This window comes from Channa argus, chromosome 7, assembly GCF_033026475.1.
Source record: "Channa argus isolate prfri chromosome 7, Channa argus male v1.0, whole genome shotgun sequence".
Taxonomy (NCBI): Eukaryota; Metazoa; Chordata; class Actinopteri; order Anabantiformes; family Channidae; genus Channa; species Channa argus.
Window position 1 is genome coordinate 17,330,833 of NC_090203.1, and position 23,811 is coordinate 17,354,643.

Sequence of the window (23,811 nt, forward strand, 5' to 3'; positions counted from 1 at the left end):
TGAGACATAAAAACGCCGTTCCCTGACCGGGAATCGAACCCGGGCCGCGGCGGTGAGAGCGCCGAATCCTAACCACTAGACCACCAGGGACTGTGGCTGTTGAGAGCAGTATGTACACTTACGTATGGTACGATATGATATTTCTCAATTGGAACAGTTGTTCACCGACTTTATGGTCACGACACAAACAAGCGGAAATCGGAATGGCAGATTTCGACACACGATTTGTGTTTTGAGATGTATAAGAATATAATAACACGCAAAAGATACATTAGTCTCTAGCTGGCAATTAGCATGAAGGTTACGACGCTCCTACTGGCCAGAAGCTAAATAACAACTCTACCTGCTGCAGGACGATTATTGTAACGCCCCTACATGCCATAATGCCTGAAGCAAAATCTGAAGAATTGCACAGGTCATATTTTGTGAAGTGAGAATATCTATTATAACATTATACACATTATTTACTCTTATATAATTGAATGTATGCCAAATTTTCAGTTTGTCAAAATTACAGTGAGGTTTCTGTAATTTTAATTTTACCGGCATTTCACAAGGCTCCCCATGAGGTCCTGACTGGGGTCCTTGGTCAACGTGGGAGACGCGAAATGTGCAGTTGTTTTGAACTTTGAATCCTGAAATTTATTACACCGATGGGTGGTCGTCAATTTTATTAACATGAAGTAACTGCTGTGAGGGTGATTGTAAAACTTGTACTAATATGATGCCAGGAGACAGTCATTCCAAAACGGTGGCAATTGCCGCGGACGCAACGGTTGGAAACTGCCAAAATTGTTCTGTTTTGCATCAGGTCAGATGATATTCTATGAAAGAAAACTCAATTAAGAAGTTGTGTTTTGTTTGACTTAAATGTTTTTGATCATATCGGTGTCATGTAAACCTGTTAATAATTATGCATTCAATGTTTGTTTTTGTTTCGTTTTTCCTGTTATTGCAGAGCCTGACCGAATATGTTTCGTCATTTCTAGCACTGAAACAGAAAATACCGGTTTCAGAGTGAGTATTAATGTGTGTTAAATAATGTTACAATAGTTGTATGTCTCGGAATATTCAAACTTTATTTTGGAAATGTCATGGAAAGTATTGGATGTAAGTTAGGCAACGTCATTCTATCTTTATTGTGGTTATTCCTTATTTTTGTTTTTTAACCTTTCTGGTAGTGTAACGTGTAACTAACGTTAATCGCTTAACATAAACTGACTAAACTGCTTGAACGACAGGGCTTAACGTTTTATCCATATGCTTTTATTTGATGAATATGGTCACAAACGTTAACAACATGACCGTGGTTTTGTTGTCATTATGCTATTCGTGCCTACTAGCAATGTTATGTAAACATCTGTTGTAACGTGGAGTTTACTGTGTTAGTTGAGGGGATGGGGGATAACTTTTCATCATTTTCGACAGCTTTAAGAGCCACATGTTATGATTTAACTATTAACGTTTTTGTACCCTCAGTATCACTACGATAAATAAGAAGAAGAAGCAGCGACTTTGATGCAGAATCCTTAGCTAATGTAATAATGTCTGTGCCGCGTAACAATCAATGGCCTCCTCCCTTTTTGTATTTTCTTCTGTTTATTATTGTGAACATGTCTTGCGCAGTTGAGCACACATCCCTACATTTTGATTTAAGTTGCTTTAGCATGCTTAAGAATGATTTCTATTATGCATAAAAACTATGTTATTATAAACCTTATATTGATTGTTATGGTGTACCAGGGGTTACAGACAGCAGAATGAAAGCACATATACTTTTGCCTACTTGTCAGAAGATAGTTGCTTGATGAAGGTAATGAATGTCTTCTTAATGTTGTTTTACCTGGATTAACACATTCACATTGTTAATGTTTTTATCAGTGACACAATTAGACTTCAACAACAGCTGGAAGAGCTGCAGATCAGATTGGTTACTCTGGAGAAAAAGACTGTTGATTATGAATCTGTGCAGGCAGAACTAGAAGAAAAGAAGGTATGCCCTTTCTTAGTAAAATTCCATTTAAAGGAAATTAAGTGAAATTGTAACCAGATTGCACATTCTGTTCCACAATTCTTTGTAACACTTTTTTTTCTGCTGCCTCGCTGATATTGATACATTTGCATTTATAGTGTGCTCTTAAGGCCTGTGGACAAATCTCTGAAGAACTGGAGAAACTGAATCGGGAAACCTGCAAGATTCTGTCAGAGTAAGAGATGGTGCCAGTCATAGTCATGACAGTGTAAATAATGAATGATATATTATAATCTATGACCTGGAAGAAAAAAAACTGCTGGTTACTGTTCAAATTGCTCTAAAATTCCTCTAACATTTATCTTTGCAGTAAAATGTTAACTAGTATTTCTCACATCTCTCAGGAATAAGAAACTTCAAGACCAGTTAAAGGATGCGAGAGGTAATTCACATTCCCATAGTGCAACTTTTAGTTGCCTGTTTTTTAAATGGTAAGAATTAATTTAAAATATATTCAATTCACCTTTTTTAATCATTTAAACTCTCAGAACTGATGGAAAAGCAGTCCCTTGAAAATGTGCAGCTGAAGAGGGAAAAGGCCGTAGTAGAAAATGATTTACTGAAAGCACAGGTAGGCCACAATAGCACCGTACACTTAAGTTATTTAACTTGTAAACTCATAACTGAGGTTTATATGTATCAGCCCAAATATAACCCAGGAAAGTTTAGAATCATTGTGTAAATTTTAAGTTTTAATTTTACAGGTATGTTTGAAGAAATCTCAAGCACAAGCTGATCAAACTGAAAAATTGATCGAGGAGAACTCCAAGACAACAAGCATGTAAGAACTTCCACTTGCTTTCCAAAAGCAGTTTTATATACTGGAAATTGTCGACGTGTCTTTTTGTGTTGCTTGTTATGAATGTTTAATTTCGTACCACGTTAAAGTTATTCATGCCTTGTTTTTTAACAAACTAAATTATGTAAAATAGTATCATGTTTTCATTTTATCAACAGAAAGAACTGCCTTGAAAATAAAGTCGGACTGCTCGAAGGTTGGTATTGAAAATTAAATCTCGCACCATATAAACAGTTATGTTCATAAGAATGGGTTGAATCTCTGTTTATATGACACCACTTGTTTGATAGTTGATAATATTTGTGACTGTTTCAGACTCAGTTTGCAAACAGAATAATAAGATATCCCAGTTAACCAAGGAGAAGATGCTGCTAGAGAGAAACATAAATGATCTCCAGGTGCAGTATGGACTTAAACAATACATTGGTTAAAATAGTTTGATATCTTTGCAATGACTGTTCTTAATGTATAATTCCTGTTCATTTGTAGATGAGACTGGTGAAACTGGAAAGAGAAAGGAGTAAAGGTGAACATATAACACTGTCATTTAAAGCACCATAAAGAATGCTTATTTTTTTTGTGGTCTTATTTCCTAATGAACATAGGTAAAATTCTTCCCAGTGACCCAACTTTACATAGTGTTTATTCCGGTTTAAAAATCTTTTCAAAAACACTATCAAGCTAATTTGATTCATTTATTTTCTAATATTACATTAAATTAAAAAAAAATAACTTTGTAAAATATTTCTCAGCAGATTATAGGAGCACGTCAACTCAAGCAACTGCACCTGTGGAGCCTAAAGTTGACAAGGGTATGGATTTGGCACTACATATTATTACAACCCCACTTTAAAAAAAGTTGGGGCAATGTTTACAATGTAAATAAAAACAATGCAATGATGTGCAAATGTCATCAAACCATATTTGTTTCACGATAGAACATAAACAACATATCACATGTTGAAAGTGAGACATTTTACCATCTCATGGAATAAAATGGCTCATTTTGAATTTGATGGCAGCAACACATCTCAAAAAAGTTGGAACAGGGTGATGTTTATCATTGTGTAGCATCGACTCTTCTTTTAACAACTGTCTGTAAACATCTGGGAAGTGAATAGCCCAGTTGCTGGAGTTTTAGTCATTCTTGTCTGATGCAGGATATTAGTAGATCAGCAGTCCTGGGCTTTTGTTGCTGGATTTTACGTTTTCTGATGTGCCAAATTTTTTCTATAGGTGAAAGGTCTGGACTGCAGGCAGGCCAGTTCAGCACCCGGACTCCTCCTGCAAAGGCATGTTGTTTTAATGGATGCAGCATGTGGTTTAGCATTGTCTTGCTGAAATAGGCAAGGCCTCCCTGAAAGAGACTGGATGGGAGCATATGTTGCTCTAAAACCTGATTATTGATGGTGCCTTTCCAGATGTGTAAGCTGCCCACATCATAGGAACTCATGCACCCCCACACTATCAGAGATGCAGGCTTTAGAACTGTGCGCTGATAACAAGCTGGATGGTCCCTCTCGTCTTTAGTCTTCAGGACACAGCGTCCATGGTTTCCAAAGATAACAAATTTTGTTTCATCTGACCACAGAGCAGTTTTCCATTTTCCCTTAGACCATTTTAAATGAGCTTTAGCCCAGAGATCACGGCGGCGTTTCTGGATCATTTTCACAAATTTTCTTTGCATAATACAGCTTTAACAATGAACTGTGTTCACAGACAGTGATTTCTGGAAGTGTTTCTTGAGCCCATTCAATGATGCCCAGTAGAGAATCATGCCTGTTTTTAATACAGTGCCGCCTGAAGCCCAGAAATCAGTGCATCCAATTTTGACCTTCGGCCTTGTCCCTTGCGCACAGAGATTCCTTCCTCTGAATCTTTTGATGATATTACATACTGTAGATGGTCAAAGTCTTTGAACCAAAAAATTGTGGAACAATTTCAAGCTGTTTTCAAGCTGTTGCCAATGAACCTAATTAGTTGTAAAATGCTCCTCCTTTATTTTTGATTTACAGTAATTACTTTTCCAGCCATTTGTTGCCTCTGTTCCAACTTTTTTGAGTTGTGTTGCAGCCATCAAATTCAAAATGAGCTAATATTTTCCATGAAATGGTAAAATGTCTCAATTTTTAACATCTGATATGTTGTTTATGTTCTATTATGAATAAAATAAGGGTTGATGAGATTTGCAAATCATTGCTTTCTGTTTTTAATTTACGTTTTACAAATCGTCCCAACTATTTGTGAATTTGGGTTGTACATCAACATTATGAACTAATCACATACATCACTCACAAAAACTTAGGGATATTTGACTTTCAGCTGAAATGTATGGAAAATGTAAAAACTTCATGCCACGTTGATATTATGTCATGAAAATAGGGCATTTAAGTAGAAGCCTCAAAATAGTTATTGAAACGAAAGCTAACAACAGTGGTGGATATACCACAACAAAAAATTTACTTGTCTAAAAAACTTGCAGTTGTTAGGTTTTGTCTTGGATGTCAAAATGTGAACAGCATGATCAGACATGATCCATGAATTTGCGGTTAGTCATCTTGTGAAAGAACAGCATGTTATCCAATAAGAACTGAAACATTGAACACTTGGACATGTGCATTCACAACTTTAGAGAAGGTCCAATTAGGTTCACCTGTAAAGGTTATAGCATTCTGAAATTTCCTCTGAAAGTCTAATATTTCAAACTTTTTGTGAGTAGTGTATGTATCATCCTTACTGTTTGCGTGTCTTTGCTTTCCAGAAAAGTTTCGAATGCTGCTACAGAATTTGTGGGCCTGTGTGGAACCACAGCAGCAATTATCAGCAAACCTGTTGCCCTTACCTCATGAGTCCTTAGGTCAGTCTGCACGGTTGCTACTTTTTTGTTTATCTTTTACATTCGTTCTTTCATGATTTAACACACTCATTAATCTTTTTTATTCTTGTAATTTTAGAATCCTGCTGCATTTCCAAGCAAGTAATACCCTCCTCTCCAAACAGAGTGAATGTGAATAACATGTCTTCTGACAAGATCAGTGAACAACACAGTTATCCCATGCGGACAAAAGGCTCTTGCAGACAGTTAAAACACTCCCCTCAAGTCATCAAGCAGCAACCATCTCTGCAGTCAGCAAGAGGCAATATTCTAACGGACAGTCCCAGAAAGGGCAAGCGACTTTCTAAGGAACATAAAAGTGTGAAGTCTTCTACTGACATAGACAGCGCTGAAACCTCTGTTGAATTGATCCTGAAAATGTTTAATCCATTGCTGCCCTGCCTTTCACCACTACCAGACTCGGTAAGAATTAGGTTATATCATTAATAAGGTTGTTTTTTGTTGTTGTAACATTTGCCCAGCAAGGTGTTATTTTATGTTCTGGTTAGACAGGGAAATACAATTGAAGTCCAGTTGAAGGAATTGGTTTACAGTATGTGTCTAAAGTCTTTTAGAGGTCAAACAGCACAGTGGTGTGTAACACACAGAAATTATTTTACTAGACACAACAGCAGTTATCTTTTTGCTCACAACAAGCATTTTTATTACATCAGCAATGTGGCCTAAAACATTACGACTATTAAAATGACATCACAAATTACAGCTGTTAAATTATGTTTGTAAATTACCCCATAATGTACATGGTTAAACATGATGTCTTTGTTACATCTTTGTATTTGTTTTTTTTTTTTCTAAGGATGTAGATACTGAAAACATGGAAACAGATGACTGTGGAAAAGAAAACCACCCCCAGCTGCCTGATAACCGAGTTCCTTATCAACAAGTAGATTCCTTACTCGTCACAACAGTATCAAGCCACACTCCCACATCTTCTACACCATCAATAGTGAAGGATGTGGACCCGCCAGTCATAAGAACCCAGGAAATGGAACATGTTTTCATTAGAAATGATTCCATTGACTTAAGGAATGGACCGAGTGGCATTGCTGAAATGAAAAACAAAAGCATTACAGATGTTGAAGAAAGGAATTTTCATACTGTTATGCAGATTGAGGAGCCAGCAACTGTGCAGTTAGTATCAGCAACATCTTTATCTTCCACAAAAGACATTGCTGAGGCTATAGCCAGTGAAAATCAACTGCCATCCTGCAGTGTAAATCCCAGTAGCAGTTTTTCCAATAGAAGCTCTGAAATTGAAAATGAACGACAGCAAACAAACGTAGATCAGTCAGAGATTTCTACAAAGATGGAAGTAGATGCATGGTCTAGTGATGTAACTAATGGCATAAATGTCACTCCTGATGATAGGGAGTTGTCCAGAAGTGACTCCACTGTGATCTCAGAAGAATCAGTGCCACCAGTTACTTCCTCAATGTTCAGCATCTCTCTAAAAGACACTGTGAATGAAAATATAGCAAATAGATCAGAGGTTGAAGAACATCATAAGAATTCTTGTGGTTTGGAACAAGGCAGTAAAGATGCCACAGTCTTAAAACCACAGGAGAACACAGGGTCTCTTAACATGGACATAAAATTGGCAGAAGATACTACCTGCTCATCAAGGAGCAGTGACAGCATCGGCAGTGTCTCGAATAAAAATGTTGAACCAAAGAATGAAAATGATGCCCCCATTAAACATCTTAGAGATGCAAATAGCCATGCAACACAAAGACCTGGGAGAGTAGATGTAACGGTTTCTCTGTCAGAGTCAAGTAGTGCTTTTAGACCGCAATCACCTGGAAAATCAACACTGTTAGAATGTCCTGTTAGATTCCCTGCTGCCCAGGAATCTTGTCAATCAAACCCTGAAATTCGTTCAGAAAAACACATTGACGTGGAGCCATCAAACTTTGAAATGGTGAAAGATCACGGGCCTTCCCTTTGTGACTCTGAAGAGACAAAGACTGTGAACTGTGAATATTTTAAAGAAAATCCACATTTACTGTGCAGGCAGTTGAGTCCTTCCTGTCTTATGCCTTCTATAAAACTGGAGGATGTAAAACCTCCGCTCAACTCTGCACAATTGAATGTTGATGTTAAAACTGAAAACATTTCAACACAGGAAAACACTCTTCAGCATGTGTATAATTTAGAGGAAGAAGGTGTCATTGAAAAGACTCCTGTCCTTCCTGCAAATGGAACAGACACAGGTAGTAAGACATCATTAATCCAGAATGTTTCACCAACAGAAAGACAGCAAATGTGTTTGGAGTCAAGTATAAAAGTGCTTGAAAAACAGAGCCGAGATGCGATCAGAAAAGAAAATGCTACTCCGGCTGCAGGTTCAAATACTACTCAACCGTCAGAGTTCATAGGCCAAGTTCGTTCTGAAATGGGTCCTCCACTTCCTCCTCTCCTCACCCCTCTGACCACACCACCAAAGGCAGGCAAATCAATCTTTCCAATGCAAGCTATCGGGAAACTCTCTTTTCCCTCTCCCATGAATAGATTAGCTTCTCCTACTACTCCTGTCCAGGACCACTTGGTACGCAACAGTCAGCAGCTGAGTTCTTCGTGCCTAAACAGTCCAGTCCTTGCTAACGGAGTCCCTTCATCACCACTTCAGTTCGGCTCTGCCACTCCAAAACATGCCGTGCCAGTTCCAGGTCGCTTCCCATTGACAGCAATGACTTCTTCGCCTTCATCTTCCTCTATTCCATCTCAGGAAAACTCTATGAGGATTCTTGATACCATGTATCCAGAGCTCTCTGCCCGTGCACGAACTCTCAGCATTCTCAGAGGGAATGTCAATCTTAGCATTTGTTCTTCAGAGAGCAGGACGTTACCTGCAATAACTGATAGCTTTAAAACCATCAACTCCACCCCAACAGCATTCACTAACACTGAGGTGAGAGGGGAAAAAAGAGCAGCCATCAATTTGCCTCAGCCTAAAAACAGCAAATGTCCCAGGCTTGACAGCTGCTCTCCTACTGTCAATTGCAAGCAAGTGCCTTCCCCCTTGCCAAACAGTGAAGAGGAAACCACCTCACCTCAGAATCCATTGCTCAAACAGCTCTCAAACGAGACTTCACAAACCATGGAAAGCAGAGAATCCACAGAACACAATCTTCAACTTAAACTTTTAAAGAAGATTGAACACGAGTGCTTTGATCTATTGCCTGTGGTCCAGAGTCACCTGTATGTCGGTAACCTCCCCAAAATACCTGTCTTAAGGGATGAAGAGAAGGAGGTCATCTCAGAGATTTGCCAAAGCAGCTTGGTTTGTAGCAAATTTATTGTGTATATGTATTTAACACTTTTACTCTTTGCTATTCACCATCTGACTTATTTCTGACTCTGGTCAATTTGCAGGGTTTTTCTGTTATAAATTCATTGGCATTTTATTTAATGAGTTCCATGCATGCTTGACATAATTTTGCCTTATTAATGATAGGGATGGAACTTTGAGATAACTGCAAACTATTTGGCTTGCATCTGAATTTGCAGGTTATTTCAAGTTTTGCTCACCTGCCTTAAATGATACTGCATCATGTTGACTTGACATTATCCCCAGAAACCAAAGGGCAAGAAGATAAAGAAGATTCTAAAACAGAATTTATTAGGTCTAGATTTTAGAACACTTTATTTGTCGAAGCCTTTATTCTGAATACCTCCTCTTTGTCAACTTTCTCATATGCTTTAGTAAAGAGAAAAAAACAGAAAAATATCAGTGGGTACATTTCTTTCACTAAGGCAGTAGTATGTGAATGCAACTACTACAGTTAAAATAAGTGCAAGTGCTTGGCAAATGAAAGTCTATGTACAAATATACAACCAATGACTGCAATTAGCTAGTAGGATGAACTTTTTTAACTTTATTTATTTATTTTTAATTTTTTTTAGGCAGATGATTTGATTTTGGAAATCTTGAGCAAACTGAAAGCTGAGAAAAGGGATCTCAGCGGAAACTACCTACAGGCCCTCTGTAGAGTCTACACAGGGATCTGTAGACAGAAGAGTTACTGGGAGAAGGCTCATATCCTGGCTTACAGCATTCTTACGGAAGGTTGGGAATCAATTTAATTCAGTATTTTTGAAAGTGCTATAGATGGTAGTTTTGTTGAGAAGAACATATTGTTCTCAGCTAATGCCATTTTAGGCACTATTTGAACTTAAGTGCATTCTTTCTTTCTTTTTTTCTTTTTTCCTCAAGATTTCCCAGATTCTGCTAAGCTGATTTTGTTTATGGTGACAACATGGCCCAGTGTTCTCTCACACAGGAGTTTGCTATGTCGGGCTCTCCACGCTGTCATCAAACTCAGAACACAAGAAGAGCTTTTTAGCTGTCTTTCAGCATTCCTTGGTTGGGAGAAGGTATATTTCAAGATGTCATTAGTTAAATGAAATTAAGCTTTTCCATGTCTCCAGTGACTAGAGTTTACAAATTATATAATTAAGTTGCTATACGTTTCACCGGGGGGGGGACCCCGGTGTCTTTTATTTTACTGTCATTGCTTGGTTAGAGTGAGTTAAAACGTAAACTCCCCGTATCTCTACAGAATCCTCCCTGTGATGTTGATGAGCTGATCTTTAAAACACTGTCGGATATTCGGTCTGGGTCCAATCTGTCTTTCACGAAACACAGTCGGTATGGGGATGAGCTGGGACATGAGGCTTGGGAATATGTCTACACAATGCACCTCCTGTGTTCACACAAGAAGTGGAAGTGGACCTATGAAAATATATTAAGGTTAGAATTATTTTTTACAACCCGAATTCAAAAAAAGTTGGGACGATGTTTAAAATGCAAAAATAAACAAAATGTTATAATTTGTAAATGTCCTCAACCAATACTTTATTCACAATAGAAGATAAACAACATCAGATGTTAAAACTAAGACATTTTACCATTTCATGTAAAATATTAGCTAATTTTGAATTTGATGGCAGCAACATATCTCAAAAAATGACCTCAGAGAGGCAGAGCCTATCGAATATAAAGATGGGCAGAGGCTCAAGATGGGCAGAGGCTCACCAATCTGTGACCTGAACTTCTTTACTGGACATTACTGCATGGGCTCAGGAACACTTCCAGAAATCAATGTCTATGAACACTATGCAATCCACAAATTTTTTAAAGCTGTAACATGCAAAGAACAAGCCATATGTGAAAATGATGCAGAAAGGCTGACGTGTTCTCTGGGGCAAATTGTTCATTTAAAATGGTCTGAGGCAAAATGGAAAACTTCTGTGGTCAGATGAATCAAAATGTGAAGCTCTTTATGCAAACAATAGACACTGTCCTGCAGACTAAAAAGGAGAGGGACATTCCAGTTTGTTATCAGTGGAGAGTTCTAAAGCCTGCCTCTCTGGTTGTATGGGGGTGCATTAGTGCCTATGGTGTGGGCAGCTTACACATGTGGAAAGCCACCATCAATGCTGGAAAGTACATAGGTTTTAGAGCAACATTTGCTCCTATCCAGACAATGTTTTTTTCACATTTCTATCATTTGTACTTTGTTTCAAGACAATGCTAAACCACATACTGCATCCTGTTAAGCAGCTAGAATCCTGCATCAGACACGAATGGGACAACATTCCTCTCTTAGACCTCCAGCAACTGGTCTCCTCACTTCCCAGATGTTTACAGACAGTTGTTTAAGAAAGAGTGGATGCTACACAATGATAAACATCAACCTGTTCCAACTTTTTTGAGATGTGTTGCAGCCATCAAATTCAAAATGAGCTAATATTTTCCATGAAATGGTAAAATATGTCACTTTCAACATCTGATATGTTGTTTAAGTTCTATTGTGAATACATTTTGGTTTGATGAGATTTGCAAATCATTGCATTGTTTCTTTTTATGTTTTACACATAATCCCAACTTTGTATGAATTGGGGTTGTATTTAAGGCTATGATGCTCCCTGGTGTAAATTAACTGTTGCCTTACAAGCAAATGGGTTTTTGATATAGAAATCATCTGTTGTTTAACAGTATGTACTTGTGTTAATGTGTTCATTTGCTTTGAAAGTAAGGAGTTGTGGCCTTTAATGAACACATGGGTGACCCAACCTAGAGATGAACAAGCACCGGTCTCTAATGTAACGGTCAGCATTGCAGTCCGACTCATAGGTGAGTTGTTTCGTTAATTTACTTTTTTTTTTTTTTAACCATATTCTGTAATTTGATAATGGTTAGCGGATTGATAAATTGTTAAACTATTATTTTCTTTTTGTTTCAAACAGGACTCCTTGGTCAGCTGGGACTAAAGGAGAGGTGCATTTCCTCTGTGGTAACTGTCGCCAAGGTCATCAACACATTTGGCAGTCATGGACAAGCCGAAGGTATAAAATCTGAAAACTTTTGGTGAAAACAGAAACATTCCATTTGGCTGTAACTATTACAAAGCTTTTATTGTCTGCTGAAATTGCTGTCAGTGTCATCCTTGCATGCCTTTCACTTCTTATATTTCTTCTTATTTCTTATATTCATAGCTCAATCTCACATATACTAAAAATGAGACCTGATGTGGAAGAGAGAGAGCCATCCAGCTAATGGATTTTCATTAAAATTTCTAATCTTATTGTGTTTTCTCTTTCTAGGTGTGCCGTGGGAGGTTCAGTTAGCAGCTGTCTACTGTATCTACGACCTTTCTCCCTGCAACCCCAAGCAAGCCCTGGAAGCTCTTGCTGTGTGGAGAGAACAAACGTCTCAGAGTGTCCCTCCTGCTGTTACAAGCTGCATTAACCAGATAGCATCTATCTGCAGACAGACCAAGAGCTGAGATATACAAAGTCACATGGGCATGCTTGTTTCATTCTATACCTGTTTGGAATTAATAATTTTAATAATTAATAAATTTTTGATAACTGAGTCTTATATTAAACTGTATAGGATAATTACAAACTTCCTAAACCTCTCTTTTTATCGGTACTTCTACTCTGAAAAGAACATGTAATGTAAATGTATGTATTCTTTGATTTGTAACAGATGTTTCTTCTATTTATATTTCTACAGACATGTAAAATATGGCTTACTATTTTTTTTTTTTTTTGCTATCCACACCCTGTAATAAATACTTGCACAAGCCCCTGCTTTACTTAGACATTGCTTTAACAGCTTGTAAAATGTGTACATAGGTGTTCTGATTTAACTGTAGTTTTGCTGTAAATGTTACCTCATTCAAGTGATTTTAAATATGAGGTATTGTTTTGTACAGTTTAACGTTTCAGAGTATATCTAAGTTTTTCAAATTAAAATTTACACACATTCACTTTGGTTTTGGTGAATTCTGTTTTTATTTATCCATATTTTGTGTTATAGAAAACAGATTGCTGTTTGTATTACGGATTCTTTGGTTAATATGTATCATATTCATTTTACACGAAATCATTAGTCGCTACAATAGTTGTGATTAAAGGCGGCGACAAATTACTACTCACGTTTATTCTATTTGAGTGTTTATGTGAAGCTGTAAAATACGTGAGACGTTTCCGGAGCTAGTCTTCAAAATAAAAGGCTACCCTGCCTTTGTAGCTTTGAAAGAGAAACAACCTTTTTCTGGTAATATAGGTAGAGAAGCAAAGCGATTTTAGAGGGGTCTTGTTTTACTGTTAATTATTACATTCAACCAAGTCCAGCATGCTATATTATTAGCTATTATAAGGGGAAATGTTAGGATAACATTTCCAAAATACGTTTTCATTGTAGTCAACACCTAATGACAGAATTTGCCATTTGTAGATAATTTCAAAGTGCTACTATTAGGTGAATATCATTTAAAAATGTAAGTTTGCAATTCTTTATTTATTATTTTATTTTTCAGCTTCCGGTTTCGGGGGAGCTGATTGTAGCAGATGTGACACATCTCCGACTGCTGAGGGGTGTGTTCAAAGATTTAAATCCCTCGGACATGCGCAGAGGTGGATCCGTGCTGTTAGGTGCGCCATATTGGCTGGTTTACATGGGGAGTGGAGTTGGGCAAGCCACTTGAAAAATCTAATCCGTTTGTGGACATGGAGCATGTCGAGGATATAAAGTAAATCGGCACGGTAGGATTTAATTGTTGTCTTCAGTGTAAGACGTTGTATTTGCCACACTGGTCGCTATTTTCCTGTGAAGATGTTCCCCGTAAATTCGAGTCCAATGGATCTCAGGACCGCTTGCATCCAACCGGACCAGAAGGGACCTGCCAATTGCTTGTTGATGTATATTTGGGAGACTTCTCAGGGATTTGGAGCAAAAAAACACCTTCAACACCACTGCAACTTTGCAGTGCAACATGCAGACTCAAACGGCGACTATTGTAGAAATATAGCACCTCCGCCGGGGGTTGTGTTTGGGAAACTGCCGAAGCGAGACGGCGGAGGAGAAAGGGGAAGCGTCCGGAGGAAGGGTTCCCTGTCGCCGTCCTCCTCTCTGGACTCGGAGGCCGAGAGCTGCTCGCCGTGCGGCTCGTCTCTACAAATCGACAATTTGAACGTCGCAGAAGAAGTGAGCCGGTTTCTACACTACGGCGAGCAGGAGTTAAACGAGAACAATCTCAGACAGCAGCCCCCCCCTTCGTTTTCTCACCCTGTTCAGCTTCACTGTCGCAGCATGCAACAAACTGGCGGCCACACCCCCACGGGGGTGAACAATCAGCATGGGAACACGCAGCCCCACTTTCAGTCCCATCCACCCGGCTGCAGGAGACTCAACAGAGCCAACACTTTCCATAGCATCCACTCATTCCTGTCCTATGCGCACTCTCCTTGTAGCCTGTGGAAAACCAGGCGGTACAGCCTCGGCATTAATGGGTGAGGAGATGGAGAGGGTTTTTTTTTTTTTTTTTTTATTTAATGTATTCGTGAAAGAGGTTTTGTAAATGAGCTATGTGAACCGCATGCGGTTCTTGAAATATCGTAGTCGGATTTGTATGTTCTTAATGAAAAGATTAACTACCCAAAAATGTTGTTAGAAATATGCTGGTGGGTGCTGGTGTTTTCTACATCGACCTAATATTAAAGAGCTAAATTCAGCTCTGATAAATGTCCCTTCATCTAAATTGATAAAAAAAAAAATTTTTTTTTTACTTTATCAAGGGGTGTGCAAACTTTTGTGTCGTTTTTGTTAAAGGTCAAGAGTGTACTTGTAAAAGTGGCTATAAGCTACTTTAAAAAGTTATAGTGAAATAAAGAAAATTAAATTGGTGCCAAAGTTTACATCCAGATATTTGCATGATAAAATATTTAAAATGACTTGAATTTCTGATGAAGGTACATTTACACTAGCTTAACGTGCATTAAACGTTGATTGGAAATGTTTTACACTTTTTTTCTTTTTTTTTCTTTTTTCTTTTCAAAATAATGGGATGCAAACGTTTGCAACATACTTTACATCTAAATAAGTACAGTGTTTTGTTCTTGTTTCTTTATAGCCTTCATGAAGAGATAGTGGACTTTTTTAACTTCATGTCTCCAAGGCCTGAGGAGGAAGCAATGAGAAGAGATGTTGTGAACCGAATAGAAAGTGTCATCAAGGATTTGTGGCCCACAGCAAGGGTGAGTGGCAGCCAAGTAGACGTAGACAAAGTGTTGAACTAAGAAAAACCTAAAATTGAACAAGGGGAAGGCATTAATATTTCCATCTTAAGATGTATTTGTCTGTGTCATGGTTCAGACAGTGAACATTGTCTTATGTGGTTTTGTGTGGAGGCTTGGTGCTTTTCTGTATACCACAGTCCAGTTTATATTAAACATCCCAGGCCAGGTGTAATCATCATTTGTCAATTGACTATAGCCAGCAGACTGTTGGTGTATTTTGTAACTGAGTATTTGTAGGTTAACATTATAAACAACTAATCATCCCACCATGGGCCCTGGTCACTAACCAGAAAATAGTGATTTATGTGGAAAAGAGGACACACAAACAAAGAACACAACAAAGTCAGTAGAAACCTCGAATGTCATGAATCAGACAGTAATGCTGCTCATGTTGTACACAGATTAGCATTTGACCTAATGTAAGGCACTGAATAATATTTGAGACTGAACTACCTATAACGTATAGAATTAACTTTAGTGGAAAGACAGTAACTCTACGCTTTCTGTCAAAATCTGTTATCGTTTTTGTGTTTAGATCGGTTTATAAAGTAGTAAGGTTGAGTTAGATTTAGTCATTAAAAAAAAAAAACCCTTACAACCTCCAAACCACACTAGTTTACACATAATTTATCGAACTCATCATGGCTTCATGTGATTTAGGGTATCACAACTAAAATGAGTTTCATAACATATCTTGTACTCTGCAGGTGGAGATATTTGGCAGTTTCAGCACAGGACTTTATCTTCCAACAAGGTAAAATTATGCATATGTATGTTCACGTTCAGTTTCTATGTTCAGTGTTCAGTACTCTTAACCACAACCACATTGCTCATCATATGCTCTCTTTGTGTTTGCATAAATGGTATGTTTGCCAAGGCCTTGTTGATGTGAGAATGACTGTGTTAGAGCTGAGCAGTGCTGAGAGAGAAAATGATCGTTCAGTGTATTGTGCAAATAAACAAAAGAGCTGTATCACCTTTTGCAGAGATCACTCTAACTGTAATTACAGCAATGTTTAGAGTGGTGAAATAGGGACTATGTTTTATGCATTGATTGTATAATGCCCAGATATTAATATGACCTAAACTCTATGAGCAGTATGATATATGACTAAGTCTTTAACTTCACCTCATAATGCACTAATTTTCTGAAATGATGAGTGAACATCAATTGAAGCAAAGTACTATTTTATTGTTTTTTTTTGTTTGTTTTATTTTTCATAATGGCACAACCTAAAGCTGGAGTCAAACCTTTTGCTCAGCTGCTTCCCTGTGGTTACCTTTTCCTTTTTAAATGAGTTATTTTGTTTTTAATGTAGTGTTCAAATTGTCACACTGTGTGTGTGTTTGTCTATTGGATTTTAGTTTACAAAAGAACATTTTGCACTGCCTGAATGAGTTTAACGGTAACTTGACCCTAATGATATTTTGGTAACCTGCACATCACTGTGTACTGTATTTAGACAGAATGTGCTTTTGTTTCTGTTCTTAGTGACATTGACTTGGTGGTGTTTGGAAAATGGGACCATTCTCCACTGCAGGAACTAGAACAAGCCCTGAGGAAACGCAATGTGGTTGATCTATATGCTATCAAAGTTCTTGACAAAGCTACAGTAGGTTATGTATATATCTATAAATCAGTTTGCAAGCCAGTTTATCACAAATCATAACATGGTATTTGGCATTCATTCCTGTGGACTGAACCCAGTTGACTTGTTTCCAGGTGCCAATCATTAAGCTTACTGACAGTGAAACAAAGGTGAAAGTGGACATCAGCTTTAATGTAGAGACTGCTGTGAAAGCAGCACAGTTTATCAGAAGCCACCTGAAGGTACGTACACCTGACATTTCCATGCAAACACTTTCTTATCTCATTTTGTTGTTCTTATGATTGTCTTTGTTTTCTAGAAATATACTGTTCTGCCACCTCTGATCTTTGTCCTGAAGCAGTTCCTACTGCAAAGAGATCTAAATGAAGTATTCACTGGAGGCATCAGCTCCTACAGCCTTATACTTATGGCCATCAGCTTCCTGCAGGTACACATGGATGCCAACCATCACTGTCAGCTTGTGTACAAATGCATATATTCCTTTGTGTCAGTGACTTCAGTGAAGGTACTGTGCTGATATTAAAATATTTGACTAGTGCATAATTTTAATCTAAAGGATTTCGTTTTAAAGGTAAAACAACTATTAGAAAAATATAAATGGAGAATATTACACACATTTGAAGTATTTCTCTGGTGTCCATCAGAGAATAGATTTAAACTCTCTTGTTTTTGGTTAGAAAGTTGATGGCGTTCTCTCTCTCCTTCTGGTAACAGTTGCACCCCCGGATCGACACTCGGCGTTCCAACATCAACCTTGGCATCCTGCTGATTGAGTTCTTCGAACTTTATGGCCGTGATTTCAACTACGTGAAAACTGGCATCCGTGTGACAAATGGAGGGGCCTACTTGTCCAAAGAGGAGGTGCTTAAATCCATGGAGAATGGAAACAGGCCATCCATGCTCTACATAGAAGATCCAGTACAGCCAGGTCAGTCAGGACTTGAAAATTAAGAATAAATGGAGACCTGTGTACGCATGTCATTGATCTAGTAGCATCTAACACTTATCATCTGCAGTACATTCACACGGCATTAGTAATATTGTTCAAGTATTAAAAAGCTGTTGCCCAGTCAACTGCAAAAAAAGATTCAAAAACTACAGAAGGTTGTTTCCTTTCAGTGACTTCAAAATCCATCTTACTTGCTTTTTATTTGTTCTGTGTTGGGTTTAAGATGTCGCAATTTTTCGGGTGAATTCTGCTTAAAACAAGAGCAGAACCTTAAAACAAGTTTCTTATTGCCAAGATGTAGTATATTCATTACTGTTTCAGTTTGTAATCCGTTCATGCTTTTTCACTTCACTTTGAAGGGAATGGTGTGGGCAGGAGTTCGTATAACGTCCTCCATGTCAAGCAGGTGTTTGACTTTGCCTACATGGTGCTGAGTCATGGGGTGTCTCCTCTTGCCCGTGCTTACCCCAACAAAGAGTACGACAGGTTGGCGTTAATTCTTTTTTTGTTTTTGTTTTTTTTTTAAGGGTTCAATGTTTTCCTGATCACATGCACTGAACCTGTGTTTACAGTACATTAGGTCGCATCATCAAAGTCAGCCCAGAAGTGTTGGCCTACAGGGAATGGATAATTAAGAAGTGGGGCGCTAAGCAGCATGTCACACTAAGGAACCACGGTAACTGACAATTTTGGATTTGCATCTTCTCACGATTAACAATAAGTGAACAGTTGTAGTTGTGTGATGGTTCCAGGTTTTAGTTTTACTCTTTATTTTTATTCAATTTTTTTGCAGTAAATATAAGCAGCTGGTTGGCTCAGCAGACAAGCTTTCTATAAAAGAAAAATGTTTTTAAATTGTATTCTGTTTGGTCCTAGATGTGGACACCTGTGAGCAGGACCTTGCCCGTTTGATGCTGGATTCCATGGAGGATCAGAGAGACACTTGCTCTCCCCTCAGTGTTGACTCCCCTTCACCATCGCCAGTCTTCCTTCCTAGCCCCCAACATCATTCATCATCATCATCATCATCCTCAGCATGCTCGCTCTCCTCCTCATCTGGCAGCGACATAGTAAGGCCAAACAATTTTGTCTACGCAGACATATATTAAATCAGTGGCTTGTGACTAATTTGGCAACAGTGTCAACTGATGATTTTTTTTTTTCTGTGTGTCTCTCTTTTACCAGGAGTCTGATTCTACTTTACGCACTAATGCTGCTGTCCAACTCCACCCCCTAACCCTGTCTTCAGTCCATTCAGTAATCCACATGGCTACTAACCCAAGGATCACCCATCCAGCAGGCTTTATGCACACCACACCGCAGGTTGCGGTTTTGTTTTTATTAAACAGTTGAAAGATCTACATTGCTGCCAATCAGGGGTGGGAGGGATATACACAGTGGAGCAGAGAGAATAAATTGATCTAGATGTGTGCTACATTCACAAATAATGGAAACACTTTCAATTTGTTAAACTTTTAGATTAGTCTGGTTTTCTATTAGACCACTTGGATACCCAAATTGTGTGTTTTGTTTTTTTGTTTTTTAAATAACCTTTTTAAAGGTATTCTAGCAATAAAATACTACCGATTCCCAACAAAGGAGGCAATATGCACTTAACTTATGCATTTAACGAGTGCATCATCATATTCTGTTATTGCACAATGGGAAAATAAACTTTGTCTCTAAATGAAGGTGTACGCATGGACAAACATTCTCTTTTTAACATGAGATTTTGTTGGAAAAATATTATGCTACTTTTAAACCTGTAGTAACACCAAATAACCAAACGATGGCAGCAAAACACTATAAAATTCCAAGCATTGCAATTATCAAGCTAGATATCAGGAGAAAGAGTAGACTTAATCCGGACATCCTAATAATTTGTAGTTAAATGTTCTTCTTTGTATCTTAACAAAAACTGTCATAAGAAAATATAAATATTTGTTTTTGTTTCGTTCTCTCCCTAGGTCCAGATGACCCTCCCAGAAAATCTCTCAGACCACCCTTTCTACCATGACAATCCACCTTGCATCAATGTTGTGCACAGCCACACGCCACAAGCTCCACACCTCTCCCAACACACTAATTCTACAAGCCCTATTTACAGCCCCCTCCACCAACTTCACCACCCTCAGGTAGGAGGGCACCAGAGCCACACTTACACCAAGAGATCCAATTCCCATGGCTCCACTGAGCTGCACAAATTTAGCTTTAAGCACAACCCAGGTGCCAGCATCCGAGGTCAAAACCGTTGTCAAAGTACTTTCAGTCCCCAGAAGCGGTTTTCTCCCCAGGGTCATAATACGGTGCCGGCTTTTAGAAACCAGCAGCAGTACGTCCGACTCAACAGGCGACGCAGAAAGAGGGACAGTGCTCCTGCTCTCTACCAGAGCAGATGAAAGGCTGAATCTGCAGAATTTAGCCTCATCAGTATTTGTACCACACCATGAGCTTTGAGAAGCCCTGAATCACTGAATTATTCATGATGCACTTTTTGCTTTCTTCTGTTTATTTGAAGGCTCTCAAATGCACCTACACCATGCTGGAATTCCTCCAACAGTTCAAGCTGTTCATCACTGTTTGTGGTGATTGTTCTCAGCCACCACTGTGCAAGCAGTACATGGGATTTGCTGGTGAAGAGAGGGTAAAATGGCTTATACAAAGTGCTCATGTTGTTACATAAACGTTGTGGTCGGAGCCCTTGCACTAAGTTTGTAGTTCACCAGCAGACAGACTTCAAGTTGACTGAAAAATTACTGATAAGCAGACTATCTTCTCACAAATGTCACTTTCCAGCAACTACAAACTGGCTGGTTGAGTCCTGGTTTTGGTTTCCATGCAACTTGAACTTCATGTGCCATAGTACTAGTGTTTTTAAAAACCTGGGCTTTTGAAGTTTAGATTCCTATTGGGTCTTTCTGATGAGATTTTGGGTTCATTTAGTCTCTTGAATGGAATTGCCTATTAGCACTGCTCCTAATTGAGACTTTGTACAACCTTTGACCATCATCTACCGATCGTACGCTGGACTGAAGCACAGCACTACCTTTCTACCTATGCAGCATACTGCTGAGGTAATGTGTTTTTTTTTTTTCTCGTGTGTGTATTTTTATTTTATTCTTTTCTTTTGGTGTGTTGGCACAAGCTGGACATTGTCTCAAGTGCTTAAACTGTGATGACTTGCTTGAATGTACTAAGTGTTTTGTCTGTTGGTCATTATCTTGTTTTTGTCACTGAAGGTTTTTTCCACATTCGCACTATTTTTGTTTTTGTACTGTAAAGCCATCTTATTTTAAGTTTTGTTGCATTTATGTGCAATAATGACTTGCTTTTATTTAATTTATTCACTTTTTAGTATTATTTTAGGGGTTTTTCCCACTAAAGGTTTTTTTTATTTTTTAATTTCTAAGTCTATAATGATCTGTGCAATAGATGGATCCAAGAGCCTTGAAGCAATGTGTGTGTGTGTATGTGTACAGCTTTCCAGCAGAAAGGGGTGCTGTGGTTTAGCAACACCAGAAATGTGCCAAAAACCCCATAATTTACAATAATTTTATGACCACTTGAATTTTTCCAACTGCCTGTCCTGCCTTTTCCACCTCTAGTTCCCATTTAAACTTATCACTCCTTTTGATATTTATGTGGGCATATTTTCTCTTGATATACTACGAAAATGCACATTTAGCGGTGTTTGTCATTTCAGAAATAGTTGGTGCTACTTGCCACCAGCATAGTGCTTGTTTTCTGCCTTACCTCCTTTTGAATCTGTTAAAGCTACAGGTTACCTGCCTTCCTAATAAGAGATTTTCTCGTTTACTTGTACATAGCCAGTGCTTTCTGTACTTGTTTCTATTAGTACTGCCAGGAATACTTGGCTTTTATTTTTAAATATGGCTTCAAGGTGAAGGCTCCAGGACCACACTGCAAATGCAGTCGATGATTGTTACGTCATGTCACACTTTGCTTGCATTTCTGAGGTTTTCTTTATATTTAAAGTCGCCGTGTATTTTTAGACCAGGATTCAGAGCTACAGTTTCTACAGCAAGCCGTAAGTGTTCTTGATCTTGGATGTCAGGGGTTCACCATTTTAGAATTTTTGGTAGGCCCATTAATAAAGTCAGAATTGGTGAAAACCTGTTTTAAAATCCCAATGGACAAGAAACTGTTAGCAGTATCCCCTTGTTTTCAGTCTGGCTTTATGTCAAACCTCTCTACAGAACAATTGATAGGTTATTACATCTGTCTTGCTGCAACCAAATCCCCAACTCATATCTGTCACTAAGGATTGGTTGTAATATGTAAAATTACTGTATAGATGTATACCTGTTTTTTTTATGTAAGTTTTTCTATTTTTTTAATAAACATTTTAAAAATCCATTTACAATTTTGTGTGTAATTTTACATATACACTGTGTATATTCATGGTTTCAGATGGTGGCACTAGTGGCTCATTGCTTACCTTTTCTGTATCAAATCATTAGCTAGTTAGATTAGCTCTCACAATGTCACCAAGGTGCAGTGAAGTAGAAAATGACTGCACTCTAAAGTCAGTAATCAACCAAGGGGTAAACAAAGGGTCCACTCTGAGACCCCCCTTTGCCCTTCCCTGACTCTCACTAGCTGACCAAGACACAGAAAATTAGATTCTGCCTCTGTTTTCTCATCTGCGTTACTGGTTCTATCTTCATTAAAAATAGTTATACTTTAGCACAAGCTTATAGTTCATGTATTTGCTAAAGCTTGACCTTTTTGTTCCTGATGGATTTGTAAACCAAATTAGGCAAGCAGGACAGCATTAAACCTGTATTGAGTCTTCAGATACAAATACGGTCGACCTGCAAAGGTGCACACACTACTCAGCGTGGTGAGACCAGTTTTGGTCATGTTCAGGTGAGGAAATTTAGTTTCTGCTATAACTAGAATAACTGGCTATGTAAACGATTTTCTTTATTGGATGAAATAAAATTTGTCATAAGGGAAGAAATGCATTATGCTGATCTGCAGTTAGTAAAGACAACCTTTTTCTGAGGAAATGCTTACATCAGCGCTTGTTTCCACTATGCAAAATGAAAAAATTACGTTTTATCAGGTGAAATGAGACAAACCCAAAATTTTGGGTTGTAAGTATCTCCTACTAAAAATATCTCTGTAGTTGAGTCTTCTTTGCCCTAGCTGCAAATGCAACATTTTCTCTTGCAGATAAATAAAAAACAAATGTGTGAAATGTAGACATGCAGAAAAATTAAGTATACACAAAAAAAGTTTTGTACTTTCAGGCTGTTTGTGGCTGTATTTGATTTTGGTTTAGAAATTCTAAATAAATAGGCATTTTCTAACTTCCACAAAGGTGTTAGTTTAGTTTTGAGTCACGTGTATAATTATCCATAGACTTAAATTGGTAAATAAAGAACAGCTTCTGAAAAAAGGCAGTATTGTAACTTTATGAAGTTGAGTGAATTGAGTGAATTAGTCTCAGTTACAGTTGGGTACAAAAGTTTGTGTCACCTATGTTGAAATTCCAAAAACAGTTTTTACAAACAATTTTTAATTCAAAATTACGTACTACAAATGTTCCTTCATCAAAAAATTGGTTAGTTTTTAATTATTTATCAAAGGTATTAAAAAAAGTACATTTCCCAATTTGCATTCTTATGTTAGGTTAAGGGTTGAGTTTACATTCCCTACATAAAACTAAGGAAATGCTTATTTCTCTCTCTGTCTTCATTTCTGTGTTATGTAAGTGATAACAGTCAGCTCTCAAAAATTGACATTGCCGTCAGCCATTGAAAAACCTATATCAGTTGACCATTGAGATATATCAATGTATAATTATATGAATGTGGGAGAATATTGCAAATGGTAGGGGGTTCTGGCCATTGGTATGCATGTCTTCCTTACTAAGGGCTAACACACTGTTAGGTTGACTGTATATCCTGG

The 23,811-nt window shown here is 38.0% G+C and overlaps 2 protein-coding genes and 1 non-coding gene across 6 annotated transcripts; 2 read left to right on the forward strand and 1 right to left on the reverse strand.

Moving 5' to 3' along the window:
• Window positions 1–18: 18 nt before the first annotated feature.
• trnae-cuc (transfer RNA glutamic acid (anticodon CUC)) lies at window positions 19–90 on the reverse strand. The gene has a single exon. It is a non-coding gene; the product is annotated as a tRNA-Glu (tRNA).
• Window positions 91–576: 486 nt separating this feature from the next.
• On the forward strand, window positions 577–13,022 carry ice1 (KIAA0947-like (H. sapiens)). Of its 3 annotated transcripts, none has more exons than XM_067510577.1 (20): window positions 577–811; window positions 959–1,017; window positions 1,882–1,993; window positions 2,131–2,207; window positions 2,377–2,414; window positions 2,521–2,603; window positions 2,737–2,813; window positions 2,990–3,027; window positions 3,147–3,229; window positions 3,321–3,357; window positions 3,584–3,643; window positions 5,593–5,688; window positions 5,786–6,129; window positions 6,524–9,007; window positions 9,631–9,793; window positions 9,941–10,101; window positions 10,287–10,477; window positions 11,763–11,863; window positions 11,977–12,075; window positions 12,334–13,022. In XM_067510577.1, the coding sequence occupies exons 1-20, from the start codon at window positions 722–724 to the stop codon at window positions 12,513–12,515; spliced, it is 4,575 nt and encodes a 1,524-aa protein (XP_067366678.1). In that variant the 5' UTR covers window positions 577–721; the 3' UTR covers window positions 12,516–13,022. The 3 variants fall into 3 exon arrangements, with proteins under 3 accessions (XP_067366678.1, XP_067366679.1, XP_067366680.1); XM_067510578.1 differs by having other exon boundaries at window positions 3,587–3,643; XM_067510579.1 differs by lacking the exons at window positions 577–811; window positions 959–1,017; window positions 1,882–1,993; ... (5 more) ...; window positions 3,147–3,229; window positions 3,321–3,357 and adding an exon at window positions 4,068–4,123 and having other exon boundaries at window positions 3,587–3,643.
• Window positions 13,023–13,629: 607 nt separating this feature from the next.
• On the forward strand, window positions 13,630–22,249 carry LOC137130430 (terminal nucleotidyltransferase 4B-like). 2 transcript variants are annotated; one of them, XM_067510581.1, is made up of 12 exons: window positions 13,630–14,529; window positions 15,150–15,273; window positions 16,023–16,069; window positions 16,808–16,928; window positions 17,039–17,146; window positions 17,224–17,352; window positions 17,640–17,853; window positions 18,234–18,351; window positions 18,447–18,550; window positions 18,751–18,944; window positions 19,060–19,197; window positions 19,842–22,249. In XM_067510581.1, the coding sequence occupies exons 1-12, from the start codon at window positions 13,853–13,855 to the stop codon at window positions 20,271–20,273; spliced, it is 2,406 nt and encodes an 801-aa protein (XP_067366682.1). In that variant the 5' UTR covers window positions 13,630–13,852; the 3' UTR covers window positions 20,274–22,249. The 2 variants fall into 2 exon arrangements, with proteins under 2 accessions (XP_067366682.1, XP_067366681.1); XM_067510580.1 differs by having other exon boundaries at window positions 13,631–14,529; window positions 18,234–18,360.
• Window positions 22,250–23,811: the final 1,562 nt, after the last annotated feature.

Excerpts from the sequence above, each read along its gene's own strand:
- ice1 (XM_067510577.1), top strand. The coding sequence starts at position 722 with ATGATGCCAGGAGACAGTCATTCCAAAACGGTGGCAATTGCCGCGGAC. Across the intron at positions 2,208-2,376 it reads ACCTGCAAGATTCTGTCAGA|GAATAAGAAACTTCAAGACC; the intron begins GTAAGAGATGGT and ends CACATCTCTCAG. Across the intron at positions 10,478-11,762 it reads ACCTATGAAAATATATTAAG|TAAGGAGTTGTGGCCTTTAA; the intron begins GTTAGAATTATT and ends TTGCTTTGAAAG.
- LOC137130430 (XM_067510580.1), top strand. The coding sequence starts at position 13,853 with ATGTTCCCCGTAAATTCGAGTCCAATGGATCTCAGGACCGCTTGCATC. Across the intron at positions 17,854-18,233 it reads AGAAGATCCAGTACAGCCAG|GGAATGGTGTGGGCAGGAGT; the intron begins GTCAGTCAGGAC and ends TTCACTTTGAAG. Across the intron at positions 18,551-18,750 it reads TGTCACACTAAGGAACCACG|ATGTGGACACCTGTGAGCAG; the intron begins GTAACTGACAAT and ends GTTTGGTCCTAG.